This window comes from Achroia grisella, unplaced genomic scaffold (assembly GCF_030625045.1).
Source record: "Achroia grisella isolate CSIRO2021 unplaced genomic scaffold, CSIRO_AGI_Agris_v1 utg152, whole genome shotgun sequence".
NCBI classification, from domain to species: Eukaryota; Metazoa; Arthropoda; class Insecta; order Lepidoptera; family Pyralidae; genus Achroia; species Achroia grisella.
Window position 1 is genome coordinate 1,623,212 of NW_026712648.1, and position 15,324 is coordinate 1,638,535.

The 15,324-nt window shown below is 32.3% G+C and overlaps 1 protein-coding gene and 1 non-coding gene across 2 annotated transcripts in view; one reads left to right on the forward strand and one right to left on the reverse strand.

Moving 5' to 3' along the window:
• Window positions 1-1,399: 1,399 nt before the first annotated feature.
• The window catches only part of LOC131840911 (uncharacterized), a 45,702-nt gene continuing 31,777 nt past the window's right edge, over window positions 1,400-15,324 (reverse strand). The window contains exons 2-6 of the mRNA XM_059189125.1: window positions 5,788-5,992; window positions 5,233-5,458; window positions 3,999-4,172; window positions 3,103-3,337; window positions 1,400-2,739 (exon numbers count right to left, since the gene is read on the reverse strand). Of these exons, the coding sequence (XP_059045108.1) occupies window positions 2,520-2,739; window positions 3,103-3,337; window positions 3,999-4,172; window positions 5,233-5,458; window positions 5,788-5,958 (1,026 nt within the window). The 5' untranslated portion in view covers window positions 5,959-5,992 and the 3' untranslated portion in view covers window positions 1,400-2,519. The remainder of the gene's footprint in view (window positions 2,740-3,102; window positions 3,338-3,998; window positions 4,173-5,232; window positions 5,459-5,787; window positions 5,993-15,324) is intronic.
• Trnag-ccc (transfer RNA glycine (anticodon CCC)) lies at window positions 4,767-4,837 on the forward strand. The gene has a single exon. It is a non-coding gene; the product is annotated as a tRNA-Gly (tRNA).

Genomic DNA, 15,324 nt, shown 5'->3' on the forward strand with positions numbered 1-15,324 from the left:
CTTAGTTAATACAACATTCTATGTGATTTGGGACGAAAATAAAATATCGAATTGGCAACACTGATGTCGTGTTGTGAGTCGTGACAATTTTCCCATTTTAATAAATTTAAAACCTTTTCACGACTTTCTACGTAATATTTAATATAATAAAAATATATGTAATACTGAAAATTACCAAAACAAGATAAATAATGCTGCTAATGCTGATATTTTAAAGATTGTAACCAAAAGAAACACCTTCTAAATTGTTTCTCATATAAAAACCGTTTCAATTCCACGCTGTCATTTCGGCAAAATAGCGATTACGTGACGTTGTTACTAAATCGACATTCGATAGAAATAATTTTTATCGATATACGTTAATGCTAGTTGACAGCGTCAAATGGCGTCTATATGATCGCATTATTGACAGATGACGTCATTTTCACTACGTTACATACGAAAATCGTTGCGAACCAAGTTACATAATTAGCCCACTGTTATTATAGATAAATGTAAATAAACTGTATTGCCCGTTGCTATTTGGACTTCGTGTTGATGAATGTTGCAAATTAATTAAACAATGTCGAAAATGTTGTTTGTTTATTGACTCGAATGTTATAAAATACTGTATGGTTGTATGTTCATAATGAAATGTTTTGCTCATTTGTATATTGACTTTTGCTTTAAATGTAGTTTATATAATAAATAATATCGGAGTCTGAGTTGTATGTTATACCTATTTATTAAACCATTCGAAGCTATGGTTTATCTTACTGAAAAGTAAAATCAGGTGTATATTCTTTTTTTTGTAAATGAATTTGATGTTCATATTTTATTGATAACTAAAGTAGAGCCTATATGTATGTATATAATGTAAGTTAAAATAAATTAGTATATTAAATTATTAACTTTTTGTTTTTGTTGATATTAAATCATTTTATTTGTAATCTCATTGAGTCTGAATATCCATTGGTTTAGATATTTGGATCATGTTATTTGAGTGTATAATAAAACACGGACACATGTTAAATATAAAAATGTATACAATTTAGGTGTAACAGCATGTTTTAAGTATACTAGTTATAGATCCGTCGCGCACGGAATACATTTGTAGTTGTTGATCTCTGCAAAGAGATCATCTGAACTGTTAATAAATTGGACAAGTGCCCTCAATTTTATGAAAGTAAAGTAAGTCTGGTCGACCTCCAGATGTAAACCTTCGTGGCTAATTCCTGGTCATTTTGCCACAATGGGCATGATAGCCCATCGTACATATAGGTCAGATTATGTAACTTTATGTTCTACTGTTGCCCCGCAGTGCAATGCGTATTGTTAGCACTGACGTGTGCACTATTCCTTTATCATCCAATAAAAGAAACGTATGGTATAATGTAGTATGGTATAACAATATGTAAATACAGAAAGAAAACACATTTCATTTAAAGGGATTTAATAATCAACATAAAAATTATTTACATAGTATAAGTTCAAACCGTATTTCATTTTGAAATGAATCTATACAGAGACTTATATGAAACAGTTATAAGTTATTTTATTATATTGGCGTCACTGGATATAAAGCTTACGTACCAAAAAAAACAAGACAATGATTATTACCATTGGCACTAAATATAGGTAGAATATGTTTAGATTTACGTAATAATAAAAAGTGACAATAGAATAAAATTTGAATATATTCATGGTACTTAATATATTTTAAAATATGTAGAAAATAACCCATCACCTTCCTAAAAGTTGAAAGGTATGTTAGGTACAATAGACAAACTTATAAAACTATATGGATTAGTTATTCTTTATCGGATACCGTACATATAAAGATTTGGCACAATCACAATGCATCCGCCGTCCCGTGCCTGGATGAAGGGATGAGCAGGTCGATATTATTGCCCATACAAACCATGAAAAGACAAAACGACAACTTAAGCTATTTATGTATGAGTATGTTTTTCATTACGTTGTCACAAACCTTAATAATTAAAAAATCTAAAACACAAAAGGATAAATACGTATGTACACATTGTTTCTTCTTATGACCAGATTATACGTTCTTTAATAAGTATTATTATTATATTTTATTAAGTAATGCAAAAAAAAATACAAAAATAGCTAAATTACATGCACATAATTACATAAGTACCATTATATTTAGCCACCACCGTGGTCTCCTACTTTTTAGGATTAAAAAAATTGCTCCTCTAAGCGTAGGAAGCCTACATCATAATAAAGCATACATATATCAATAAAAAACAGTATATGTATACGTACATAATATACAGAATTATATTTCGTCTTGTAGTAGTTGATCGATAAAAAGGTTAGAAGGTTGGAAAACTTATCTATATACGTAATTAGACAAATTGTATCATGACCAAAGCTAATAGAAATATGTATTTAAAAAAAGCAACTGAAAGATTAATATAAACAAGCCTGATTATACACTTCCGCACCCATTTTCTTTATCCAGTGATTTTACGCTATAATACAAGGCGGCGATTTAGTAGGGAGACGTGGATCCTTCACGCAACCCTTAATGAGGGTAATCTTGTGAACCAAGAGTCGTGTTTCATCTTCAGATAGTAGGAGTCTCTAGGGGCGGGCGTTGTCAACGCATCCTCAAGAATTTTAAGCGCACTGGTTGGTAAGACCTTTGCGCTGTATTCAGCAGCTTCACCGGGCATGGTGACGGCGCAGGTGGCAGTGCTGCCACTCACTTCGGAACTAGGAGTCTCTGGTCGACTGGAATATAAAACGTTAATATTTTTATCCTTTTCTTAGATAATAATTTACTACAGTTTTGAAAGTAGATGTGGCTACACCTGGGATAATTAACAGCGCTATCCAATCCCAAGCTAATCAGAGCTTCTGTTATGGGAATCAAACAACTGATATGAATACATATACATAGATTTTTTCTTATAAATACATCTTACTAATAAACGCGATAGTTTGTGAGTATGGATGGATGGATATTTGTTACTCTTTCACATAAAAACCACTGAACGGATTTTGATGAAACTACAGAAATATAGCTTAAACATCAGAATAACATAACATAAATAACATACTCGACATTACTGTTTTAGTATTTGGCGTAGATACCTGGAAGGTAAGCTCGGTGGCACAAGCTGCACAGGCGGTGCGTATATCTCGGCAGCAGAGAGATCGGGCGCGTGCAGTAGCACGACGTGCAGGCGGCGCGCCCGGAGTCCGGCTCGGAGCGCGCGCGCAGCACCCCACGTGCCCCACCGCGCCGCAGCAGCGCCTGCGCTCAGCTCGCTCGTATCGCACGACTCTAAGCGCGAAAGGCTTTCGCAAGCTGTGTCTGATGTCAGTCCTATATAAATGTGAAATTTTTTAGTAATGTCAAGTATAAATAAGAAATTACCCAAAAAATAATCGTTCACAAGGAAGGCTTTAGCGTTTACGTAGCTAATTTATATTTCGTAGTTTGTTTTTTTATGTCATTCAAATATTCCACTTACATAAATCCTTACATTACATTGCCCCCTCCCCCCACATAGCACCCCCGCGTATTTACAGGGGCTTAACCCCAAAATAAGGGGGGAAGGGAATTGTTAGTAGTGGATTATAAACCCTAATGTTTGCAATGTAACATATTAGGATAACCTCCACACGGTGCCCCCTGGAAACCTTCCTGGTGAATTTGTCACGATGGGCTAACTGATCTGACCTCTTGTTCACCTTATCATCCTCCATTGGTGCCCCACCAGGATAAACAGTTAACGCAGACGGCTGCACTAATCCATTATCATTAATTAAAAGAATAAATACAAAAAAATAATGATATAAACAGATTTTTTTATGTTAATTATCTATAAACCCATGTTTTGAGATAATAAACGCCGCATTGAATACCTACTTCTTTAACCTCTACCTTAAAACCGGTTGAAATCGGGAGTTGGAATTAATCATATTATAGTCTACCTCTTGATACACAATATGTGGGCGTGAACGCTTGTAAATGGCAAATTTACCTATGTAGAAAAGTCGTCCAGCGTGAGGATGATCAGCAGCGGCGGCAGCTAGAAGTGGGGAAAAAGTGCGCGCCACCCGCAGAGCACCGAGCACGTTACCGCGCAATGCGCTTTCCCAACAGGCAGCACCTCCGCGACCGCTGCTTCCTGCGGTATTAATTACCGCCCATATACCTAAAATAAAAAAAATCAGTAGGTGATTCATAATATTTTTTTTTATATTTAGTTAACAAATAAATATAAATTCATTACCAAATTATATAACTACATGCACAAATATTATTTTCACGTCGCATTCTTTTCAGGGTAGGCAAAGATTTATACTAGGCATAAACGGTTAAAATCATTACTATAATAAGTCTTTATCTACTCGTGACGTGATGTAATGATATGTCAAAAATTAATGTCTCACTTTTAAACATTTTAAACATTCACTTGTTACATTCAATTACAGATTTCGACACAAGATTCGATGTTTGTTAAACAGTTTTAGCGCCCCCTAGCTAATCAGTGAGTTGGTTGATTGATGCTAGCATTTCAAAATGGCGCCGTTGTGCTAACACAGACAGAGGTAAGCTCTCGGTAGATGGCGTTTGACTAAGGTCTAATGAGAGGCTGAATGAAACGGATTTATTTTATGACTCAGCTTATAATTTTCATTCATTTCCTATTTAATTTATAGTGTTTATAACATCAAAAGTTTAAGTTAGTTAAAATAATAATATGAAAAGGACGATATAAGTCATAATTTTAGAATATCCTTCCCGAGCACTGCTGGTGTAGTGGTATCATGCAAGATTCCCATTCTTGCGACCCGGGTTCGATTCCCGGGCAGTGCACACTTTTTAGTTTTTGTTGCTAACTTTTTATTGATGAAATCAATATTTTGTTTTGAAAATTAAACTATAAATAGTATTAATGGGCAACAGGGTTTATTTCTTAAAAAATAGCTGTATGTGTGGTAACCACCACGTAAGTTTTTAGACAAAAAAATATTTTATAAGCATATACATAGATAGAATTCCTACCCATTTTCCGGCGGGAGGTGATTGTTAGTAATGTAATCGACATAAGTCAGTAGCTCCATTGCTAGTAATCAGGTTCCCCTTATCGTAGATCCATTGAAAACTATCATGGTGACTTTGTCACGACAGCGTAGCTTTTCCTTACAGAATTCCCCAATAGTGCTCCATCAGCGTACACAATTCTTTGTTAACCCATTAAAAAAACTTACCATGTTCGCCAGCAGGCAAATGTTGAGCTGTAGCCCTCGCGGCTTCCTCTAACAAGTCTTCACGGGCCACGTCCAGTTCGAGCGTGGCCAACCTCGGCGGGGGCTGGTCTTCAGGAGTGGCTGCCGCGTGTGCCTGCAGCCAAGATTCAGCAAGTCGAGCTCCAAGCCCACCTTGCCGGCATCCAGCGATCACTCGCCACCCGCGGTCGCTCAAATATGTTGCTATCTGTTGAATAAAAAATATAAACGGAACCTCTAATTTATTATAACGACTTTAAAAAGAAGAAAGAGGACGCTAAATGGGGTTTATTAATTCTATTTTTCTTACTTTTTAACGTGTATAGAAACTGAATCATTTTAATTTTTTTTATTTAAAAGGATTCAGATTCTCTATTCTATATTGATAAACTTACATTCTCTTATCTGTATTTTACACAAGCTTGATCTTGGTGAAATTTACAAAGTTTTATGAATACTATCACTAGCCATAGTGCAATATCTTTTATGATTATTTAGCAATTTATGAAAATATCTATAAATAGGCCATAAACAAACCTGTAAACCAAGCGCGGTGTCCACAGAAGTGACCAATACTGTTTTGGCGCTATCTACTGGGAGTACTTCAGCCACTCGCACCTTCCTAAGTAGATACAACAGCAGGGCCCCAACGATGGAGCACAACGCTGCCAGTTGCAGACCGAGTGACAACCACGTAAGCGGATCCATATCGTTACTGAGAGAACATTTTACTTGAGGTCATCTGAAACAAAACAGGAATATTTTTAGCGATCGCAGAATGCACATAATAGATAGATCGCAGAAAATATTTCTAAATTCTTTTAAAGTAATTTTTAGTTAGCATCTTCAACGTATTCGTACGAGGGTGTAAAAAAGTAAAACACTGCCATAATTTAATGCCCTGCCAGCTATAAATGAAGGTAGGTAGGTATATACATAAAAGAAATTTTGAAAGAGATATTTTTTTAAAAACAAAATAAATTCTTTTTTTTTTATATTTATTTAGATAATTGCGATTGTCTCTAGTTTCGATATCGACTTAATACTTGAACAATTGCATGACAGTAAGAGTAACGAGCACGGATGTGATTTAGTAAACAGAGATTACAATGGCGATCACCTCCGCTGTTATTGTTTACTGTTTGTCCCCGACAATGTCTTTCCCACAGTTTAGTCGTGTAAGGAATTGCAGTGCCGCCATCGTACAGCTGTTAATCGCTTGACTGTTGTAAATAATCATAAGATTGTTATTACTTTATTAATAAATGTTTATGTTTGTATTTCTTACATATTGACTAATTTTAGTTAGTTAATGGCTTTAGCTAACGGTTAACTAGGTACTACCATAAAATGAATCATTAATGTAATGATATTTAGTTTATAGTAACTGATACATAGGTTATTACATAATATGATGTTTAAATAACCTAATAATTTGAAGACCCTTTACATTGAGCGAAGAGTAATGACTTATGGCTAATTAGAAATAAGTATTTTTTTAATCCGTTTTTTTTTCTAAGTAATCAACCTCTAGAAGTATGGCCAGAAAATTTATTTTTGCCTCATTCCATATCCGGGCAAAGCACATTCTAAAATGAATAATAATGAAACAAAAACCACGTCATTGTTTTATTCAACATTGGATAGTACAGAGGTGCAATTATCTCACAATGCCGTGCGTTGTTACATTCACTGTACTTATATTTGCATTGGATTATATTATTATAGCAATTATTTAGTTTTTGGATGTTTTTGTAACACGCAGCGCTATTAGTTATGTGAATGTGGTCTTTAGTAAATGTAGCAACTGCAATATGTACTCACTCACATAAATACTTAATAGTCTAGTTTTTACCATGCGTGGATGATAAAATCTATGCAATGTAGTCTAGAATGTTACTGTTCATCACTGTTATTCTCTTGATTAATCAGAATATAAAGTATTTGTCTCCATTTCAAATATGTAAATATTTGTCGTATAGATGATTGAGTAGTTTAATAATACGGACTATGAAGTTCAGACCACGAAACCTTCAATTCACGATCTACTTCAATCACATCATTAAGAGTAAAATATTAACTTCTAGTTAGTTCTTCAAATTTATATAGGATCATATGGGAAATACCAGTTTTCAAATAAGAAAACCCTAGAAGGATATAGGTAGGGAGCCTCGGGGCGAGCTCCTTTGCTCCGGCATCAATTCCGGGGACCACAACCCGCGGGGGACTGGGTTTTAATCCCTTGATGGTAGACATAACACAATATTTACACTTAACCTAATTTAAGAACTAGTGGACTAGTACCTGGAGTTTTTATAGTTTTTTTCTATTATCCAAATATGGCACTTCTAAAGCATTGGTTCCCTACCGCCTCGTGTCCTGGTATTTACGGGGGCTCAACCCCAAAATGTGGATGTGGGGTGGTAGATAAGTTGGACAATCAGTAATTATAACTACAGTAACATACTGGTGCGACGTAAATGAATACTGTAATTAGATCGATGTGGATAACTTCATTGAAGCAGATGTTAATGATGTTATCATTACGAGATATGACACAAGACACGTTCTGAGCACGATAAAAACGTGGGAGTTACCGAGTTCATTGTTTTTGTTCCTTAAGATAAGAGATGAATGAAGATCAGGGTCGGATGTGCGTTCGTACGTGTCGTTTCGTTTGGCTTTTTCATTACATACTGATTTCAGTATTTATAGAATCATGATAAAATATTCTTAAAAATTAGTCAATAGGCAAATTCTACATAGGTATTAATTGGGTTTTTAATTTATATTTTTTATTTTACATACATACTCATATTTTATGTTGTGTCTGTGAGCTATGTCCATACTAATATAATAAATGTGAAAATTTTGACTATAGATCTATTTGATACCTTTTCATTATTAAACGGTTGAATGGCTTTAAAGAAATTGGATATGACTTTTATCTCAAAAAAGCAGATGTAGGTATGATAATGTAAAAGTCTGACATTATATGTATAAATTGATATAATAGGTTCTTTATCTTTAAATACTTCATATTATAACGTGATCTTAAAAATGAAAGGTCTATCGATTATTATATAATCATGTATCTTCCTTCACCTTTGTTACATTAGCACCTCAGTATGTTGCAATTTGAATTCTTTTAATAGTGATGTACATCAATAAATATTTTTTACAATATTAAAGATTGATATGACTATATAAATTATTTCATGGATGAGAGATGAGATGCTTAAATAATTGAAATAGCCAAGGCTACCTTACCTATAGCTTTTGCCTATATATTAGTAGGTATAGTTTAACCGCGTATTAATATTTATTTATAAAAATACGCATTCTAAAAACATATCATTTACTATATTATGCTATGTAATCATTGTAAATTTCCACCACAATAAAATACAGTAATTCTGTACATGCACAGTAAACAAATATTCACAAACTGACACATAGCATCTGAATGCGATAAATCATACATAGAATGGAGTACAGTTACATTGATAATCCTGAAAGCAGAAATCGACTTTACATCAACAACATATTCTATCATATTCAAGTTATAAAAAGAAAATAAAATAAAACCTATACGAGAATAACATTGAGAGAATTCAGCTCTTGTTCACAGTTAAGAATAAATCTCAAAAATCGTTTTCTTATACTTACATTGTACGTATAAACTTAAGTATACGTTTTAGTAAATAGATGCGTTTTAGAATTTTTTTTTGTGTATATCTAGTTATACTTAGATAAAGGTTGATATTCGTATTAAAAACACAGGTTGCTATTAATAAATATAAGCTTAGAATATATGCTATATAAAAAATAACATTAGGCTATAGGCTCAATAATAATCTATGAACCGTAAAATAGTAAAAATGTTACTGTACGGGACTAGTACTCGTACGTCTTCTCTATAGTCTCAATATATCTGTCTCAGTGTATCTTAACTCAGCTTGCAAAAGATATTACAGTTGTGCAGAATCTCGTAATTAGATTTTATAGCCGATTACGCATTAACTACAGTTCTATAAATAGGCACCTATAAAGCCAACACGCGTAAATCTGTTCGCGAAACTCAAAAATTAAACCCGTAAAATATTTATGGAAAGACATTACTTTAAAACTACTGAATGTTAGACAGGAATTAAAAATAATAGTACTTTTATTTCACTGACTATCAATTAGGCGTATGAACTAATAAAGGTAGGTTAATTTGTTAGATCAAAACTCCATCTATTAGTCTAGATTTATGTATTCTATTATATTTATCCATACTAAACATAAATATAAAAATATGTTTGTTTGCTCTCTTTGCGTCTAAACGGCTAAACTTATCTTCAGGAACTTTAATAGGTATACAAGGACACACATAGTATTAAACTACATTTTTTTCCTCGAATGGGCTTGGTGGTCAGCACACAGCTTTACTTTTGATGTTCACGGCTATAACCATTTTTATGCCTCATTATGATTGTTTGTATCCATCTGGGTATTTTTATGTATGCATTTACAAAAAAAAATCATCCATGTATGTATATCAATTGTCTAGAACCGACAACACAAACTCTCCGTGCTTGGGACTAGATAGCGCTTGTAGTTATGCTGTTAACAATGTCTTAATTGATCAAAATAGTATTTATCTAATTAGTGTAATCATCACTAAGGTTTAGAGAAAGGTGTTTGGTAACGATTTCTTATCTTATGCAAATGTTCAGCAATTATAATGAATATATTATTAACAACAGAAACAAAACCGCAATGCGTGAAATTTTGTTTATTTAAAATAAACTCCGGCATCAGAAGTATAAAAAAGACAATTGTTTGCTACAGTCGTATGAATGCGATTACTGAATGGATTGCGATTTTATTGAAATATTTGTCATAACATCATTGGAGACATTATTGATTCATCCAGTTACAATAGCAAATGCAGCTGTTGTTCTTGTTATGTCATTGCATCGATGTTATTCAATTTTGCAAGTGATGTAACTACCAACACAACGACAGCTGGATTTAGTTCGTTGGGTTTTATTTCGTAAAATATTGTGCTATCGTTGAAAGTTCTCGTTAACGATTATTATTCATCTCATTAAGTAGACAGAATAGGCCGTTTCATTCAGAAATCAGATTAAATTGTAAATTAGTGTTAAACTATAGAGATTCTTGAAAACTGGAGCTGCAACTTGGAATGATTGGGCATTCAAGTCTGTTGACAACATCTTAACTACATTTACAATATTTTTAAGTTTGTTTAATTTTTATATCTATATTAAAGTACCTACGGTGAGTACTTTACATTTACCGACAAGTTAAATATGTAATTTAATATCAAATAGAATAAAGTACAGGAATAATATACCTATATGCTATGCCAAACGAGTAACTGATGTCCGCTAGTTGTCAGTTGTAGTAGTTGTTTAATGTCATAAAGTTTTGTCCGTTTTTGAGATGCATTCAATCATTCTGTTCGCGTATGCAATCAGTCAGGCTCACTGGCCAACCGTTGCGAGCGGTTTCGCTATAGGCACATTAATATTTCACAACACTAGATGTTCATGCACACCTGCACTTTACGACTAAGTGATGAAAGTTCGGCGGGCAAAGATGGAACATATCATTAACGCCAGATACCAAGCTATGTTATCTTACTAACAAGAAACTATTTTCCTACACTTGAGTGCCAGTTTTCCGTTATTACATTTTACTAAACTCGTGAGTGTTGGAATTATCTAAAATTATTTGAATTCTGCTATATCATATGTCTTCTTACTAATAATTTATTAATGATTTACATTTATGTTAAATAATATGTACCGAACACTTTTTTTAAACCAAGGTCACTTCGATCCTTTTCTGGTAACTTAAATTTTCATATATTTGCTTATATTCATGTTTATAAGGCCAATTAAATTTTCCTCCATCAAAAAATTCTTTATTTGATTTGACTGGTCACTTTTATGAGCGTTTTAATAACATGTAGCTAATTGATAATTAATATAAGAATAATTAAAAGTGTTCATCTATTAAATGTCAATTGTTATTTTTCTATACTCTATATTCTTAACTTGTTAGTCATTGCTTTTACATACTTTACTCATTATTATGTTATCTGTGCTCATAGTAAGTGGTAGTCAGCGTCTATATACATACGCTATAGAAATCACGACATCATGTGACGTCCGTAATATTTTTCCTGCATTGATCTGCATTATCCTCTTATATTAATATAAGGTCCATATAATATAAGTTTATTGTCATATCTCAGTTTACAACCAAATCCCAGTTTAAAAACTAACAAAATTGCTGAGAAAGACGCACCTTCGCCGACGACGAGATAACTTCGTACAAAGTCTATGGATGGTGGTCAATCTTTTATAATTTAGACCATGCAATAAATTCACATGTGTAACTAGTACACAACACCTTGACAGATATTGATATTCAACGAGCGTGATTTCGGCGCCCACGCAATGAAATTGTTTGCTGTCGATAAACAATAAAATGTCAATACAATTTAGCAATCTTTGTTACAAATTTTATTAATTTTTTGTCGTAAATAAATCATTGTTTATACCAATTTTTCCATGTCATATATATTACTGATGTACCAAATTTCGCTTAAAAATCATATTTGCTCGAGAGGTTACAAACAAATAAATAACTTATTTAATTGTGATTATATTCATATATGTTACACGAAAGCATCCAATATTTCGAAAAGTCTATAATATTTAAGTAAGTTTCTTCAATTTATTATTATAATTCCAAAACTTTCATTATTATATTATTTCTTATTATTATTACAAAAAGACAATGTACGAGTAAACGAATCGTACAATAAATGTGTTAATGTTTGAAAACCTAAATATGTATTAAATCTCAGTTGCGTTAAATTATTGCATTTTAAATATTCGCAACGTTAAATATTCGCATTGTACAAAAATGTTGCATTTTCTTAGAGTAATTAGTTACGATTTTTAAGACTATTTAACACCATAAATAGATTTTATGTGCTTGTAATGTGTGTAAACTTTGTTTGTCTAGATTTATCACTACAAAAAGCTTGTTTACTTTGAGAGCGCAATGCAGGTTTGTTATTCATGGACCAATAAAAAGTTGCTTGAACCTTGGGAATATTTTTTATATCACTTAATTATACAATACTTATTCACACTTATAATACTAAATTTAATTCAATAAATGTTATTGCAACTCGTATTGATAACTTTAAAACGAAAATATTCCATTGTTGAATTAATTTTTGCTAAATTCCTTAAAATCGTTAATAATATACGTAAGTGATTTTGTATATAAGAGTAAGAGGAGCTGAAGAATTAGTTTCATTGGTTTATGCCGAAGAAGTTACGCAGATCTCAAGAACTACTATCGATTCAATAATTTTTTTTTTGTATTTTTGTATTCAATAATATTTTTTTTGTATCCTATTTATTGAAAAAGGCTTCAAAGGTCACACTATCACCAATATGTGACACAGATGAATTTGTGCGGGTCAGCTAGTGTGAGGTAAGGCGCGAAAACTCTTTAAAAAAGGTACATATTTTATTTATACAAATTACCTACGTATAAAGAGTTTTGCGCCTTACCTCACATTATCCTGTTATCCTTTGGATGTATATCTACGGGTTTATTTAATAAATAAAATAAAACTAGAGTGACTACATTGTTGGTTACATTACATCCGTCCAAATATAAACGTACTATTTCAGTGACGCCTAAGTGTATTGAACTCTAATGTAGACACGACAATGACTTTACAGTACTAAGTACAGTTTCATGTCGCAGTCATGTAGGGATTTTTATGAGTTCAATGTTTCACTATATAAATAGCAACCCACCCCTGCATCCCACAACATATTTTTTTTTGGAAAAACAGTCCAGATGGACTGTTTTATTTTCTAAATACTATATATACACTACAATATCAGCAAGGAATCTTCCTTACTGATATTGTAGCTCTATAGGTATTTTATTAAGTTTATCTAATGCAAATAAAAACGTAAATCTTCCGTATGTATAACTTTAGTTAAAACGACGTACCTAACGAGGGCCACTTCGATATATTATCGAAGTGGCCCTCGTTTGATTGAGATATTTTAATTTTAAAGCGATATCGCTTTAAAATTAAAATATCTCAATATAAGTAATATAAATGCAACATTTCGCAAAAATTAAGTGGAAAACTTGTTCTGGTCTATAAATAATACGTTTTAAAGGTAAACTACTTAGACTACTACTACTGACTTAAAAAATGTGCATATATTTAATAGGTATCTACCATATAAATGTAGGTAAGCTGAAGATAGGACATCCATATATATTGATTTCAAAATTTTTTGAGTGCCATATCTTAATTAAAATTATCTACAATATTATAATTGAAGACAATATTTATCAAATTGTATACGTATATACATAAAGCAGTACTTTACCTTTATATTAAGCTAAAGAAAATATAATGATATTTCTAACTAGTGCAGTAAAAAATATGGTATTTATGATAAAAAATATATTCGAATATTTTTTATATATTTTAAAATGTATATAATGTATTGACCTACACGCACTTTACTGTTTTTTAATAAAGTTGCATTTTAGCTGTCCAAATGAGTAAGCGAATGTGTAGGCATTATTCAATTACCCAATCAGTGAACTAACGCTCCGTGTTAACTGGCCGTGACTGGTAACATGTAAGGTTTTTTTACTTGTAAGTCTGAAGTGTACCTTAACTAAATGTTATATCATACTATAACAACCTTATTCTACTACACGACAAGTAGGTACGGGAAGAGGGAAGAGAAACGATTCATTCTAATGTAGGTAATTAACGAAATTAATTTTACTAATTAATTAGAAATTAATAATACCTTGCAATAGTGCTAATGCTAATATTTACGAAAAAAGAATGGAGAGTTTTTTATTGCGTAAGCCGGATACTTTAGAAACGAAAACGAATAAGTATAGTAATAACAAAAATATCAATAGTTTATTACTTACAAATCAAGAAAAGAATGTAAATTATTAATTTTTGTACTAATACAATGTTTCTCATTTTATTGTTATATGAAAAGCAGCGAGTCTTGATAACAATATTATTATCAAATACCTAATATGCCACTTCTTTGTCGAAGCCGCAGCAATTTACCTATCATTGTTTTGTTTACATGCAATTATTTTCTAATTACACACAATACAAATTTAAATAATAGTACGCATTGTACAGATAGACGTACTTAAAAATCTTGTCATTGCAACGCTGTCGTAATATATTTCTATTGTCTGGGCGTCGGTTTGTTTAGGTCGATAGGTGCGCCTACGCGACGAGTGAAAGGCGCGAAAGTGTTGGACCCGCGACTTTTCTACTGGACAGTGGAACCTACCAGTTATAGAAATGCAGAAAAAACATGTTTATGTAAATGTTAAATCAGTCGCAGTTTATTGTTAATTATATGCTTTATATGATCATGTGAAATATTGTTTTAAAACATATTTTCTCATTAATGGATATGAATATTTAAAAGTTATTACAAAATGAGATAGGGAGAAATTTAATAATATAGATGGAGAACACAAGCTAATATATCAAAAATAAAAATCATCAATACATCAAGTAAAAAAATCGGTGATTGTAAAATTACACAAGTAATCGCAACAATTAGAAGCATCATGTAACAGAGAACTGAATGCAATTTGCACTTAGTATTATAATATGTTTCATGATGTAATTACTTTCACTAAAATTATTAGGAGACGTTGATGAGAATGTTAAAAGAAATAAATACTGTTAAGAATCCTAGTATAACTGCCATTATTAATATACCTGTAGCAGGTAGGTAGTAGTATTAACCAACGTTTGCATTATCTGTCAATTCTCAACATTTCCGAATAATTTTATATATAAAATTATCGTGTCACAGTTTTCGTTCCCATACTGCTCCGAAACGGCTTGACCGATTCTCATGAAATTTTGTGAGCGTATTGAGTAGGTCTGAGAATCGGCCAACATCTATTTTTCATCCCCCTAAATGTTAGGGGTAGTCCACCCCTAAT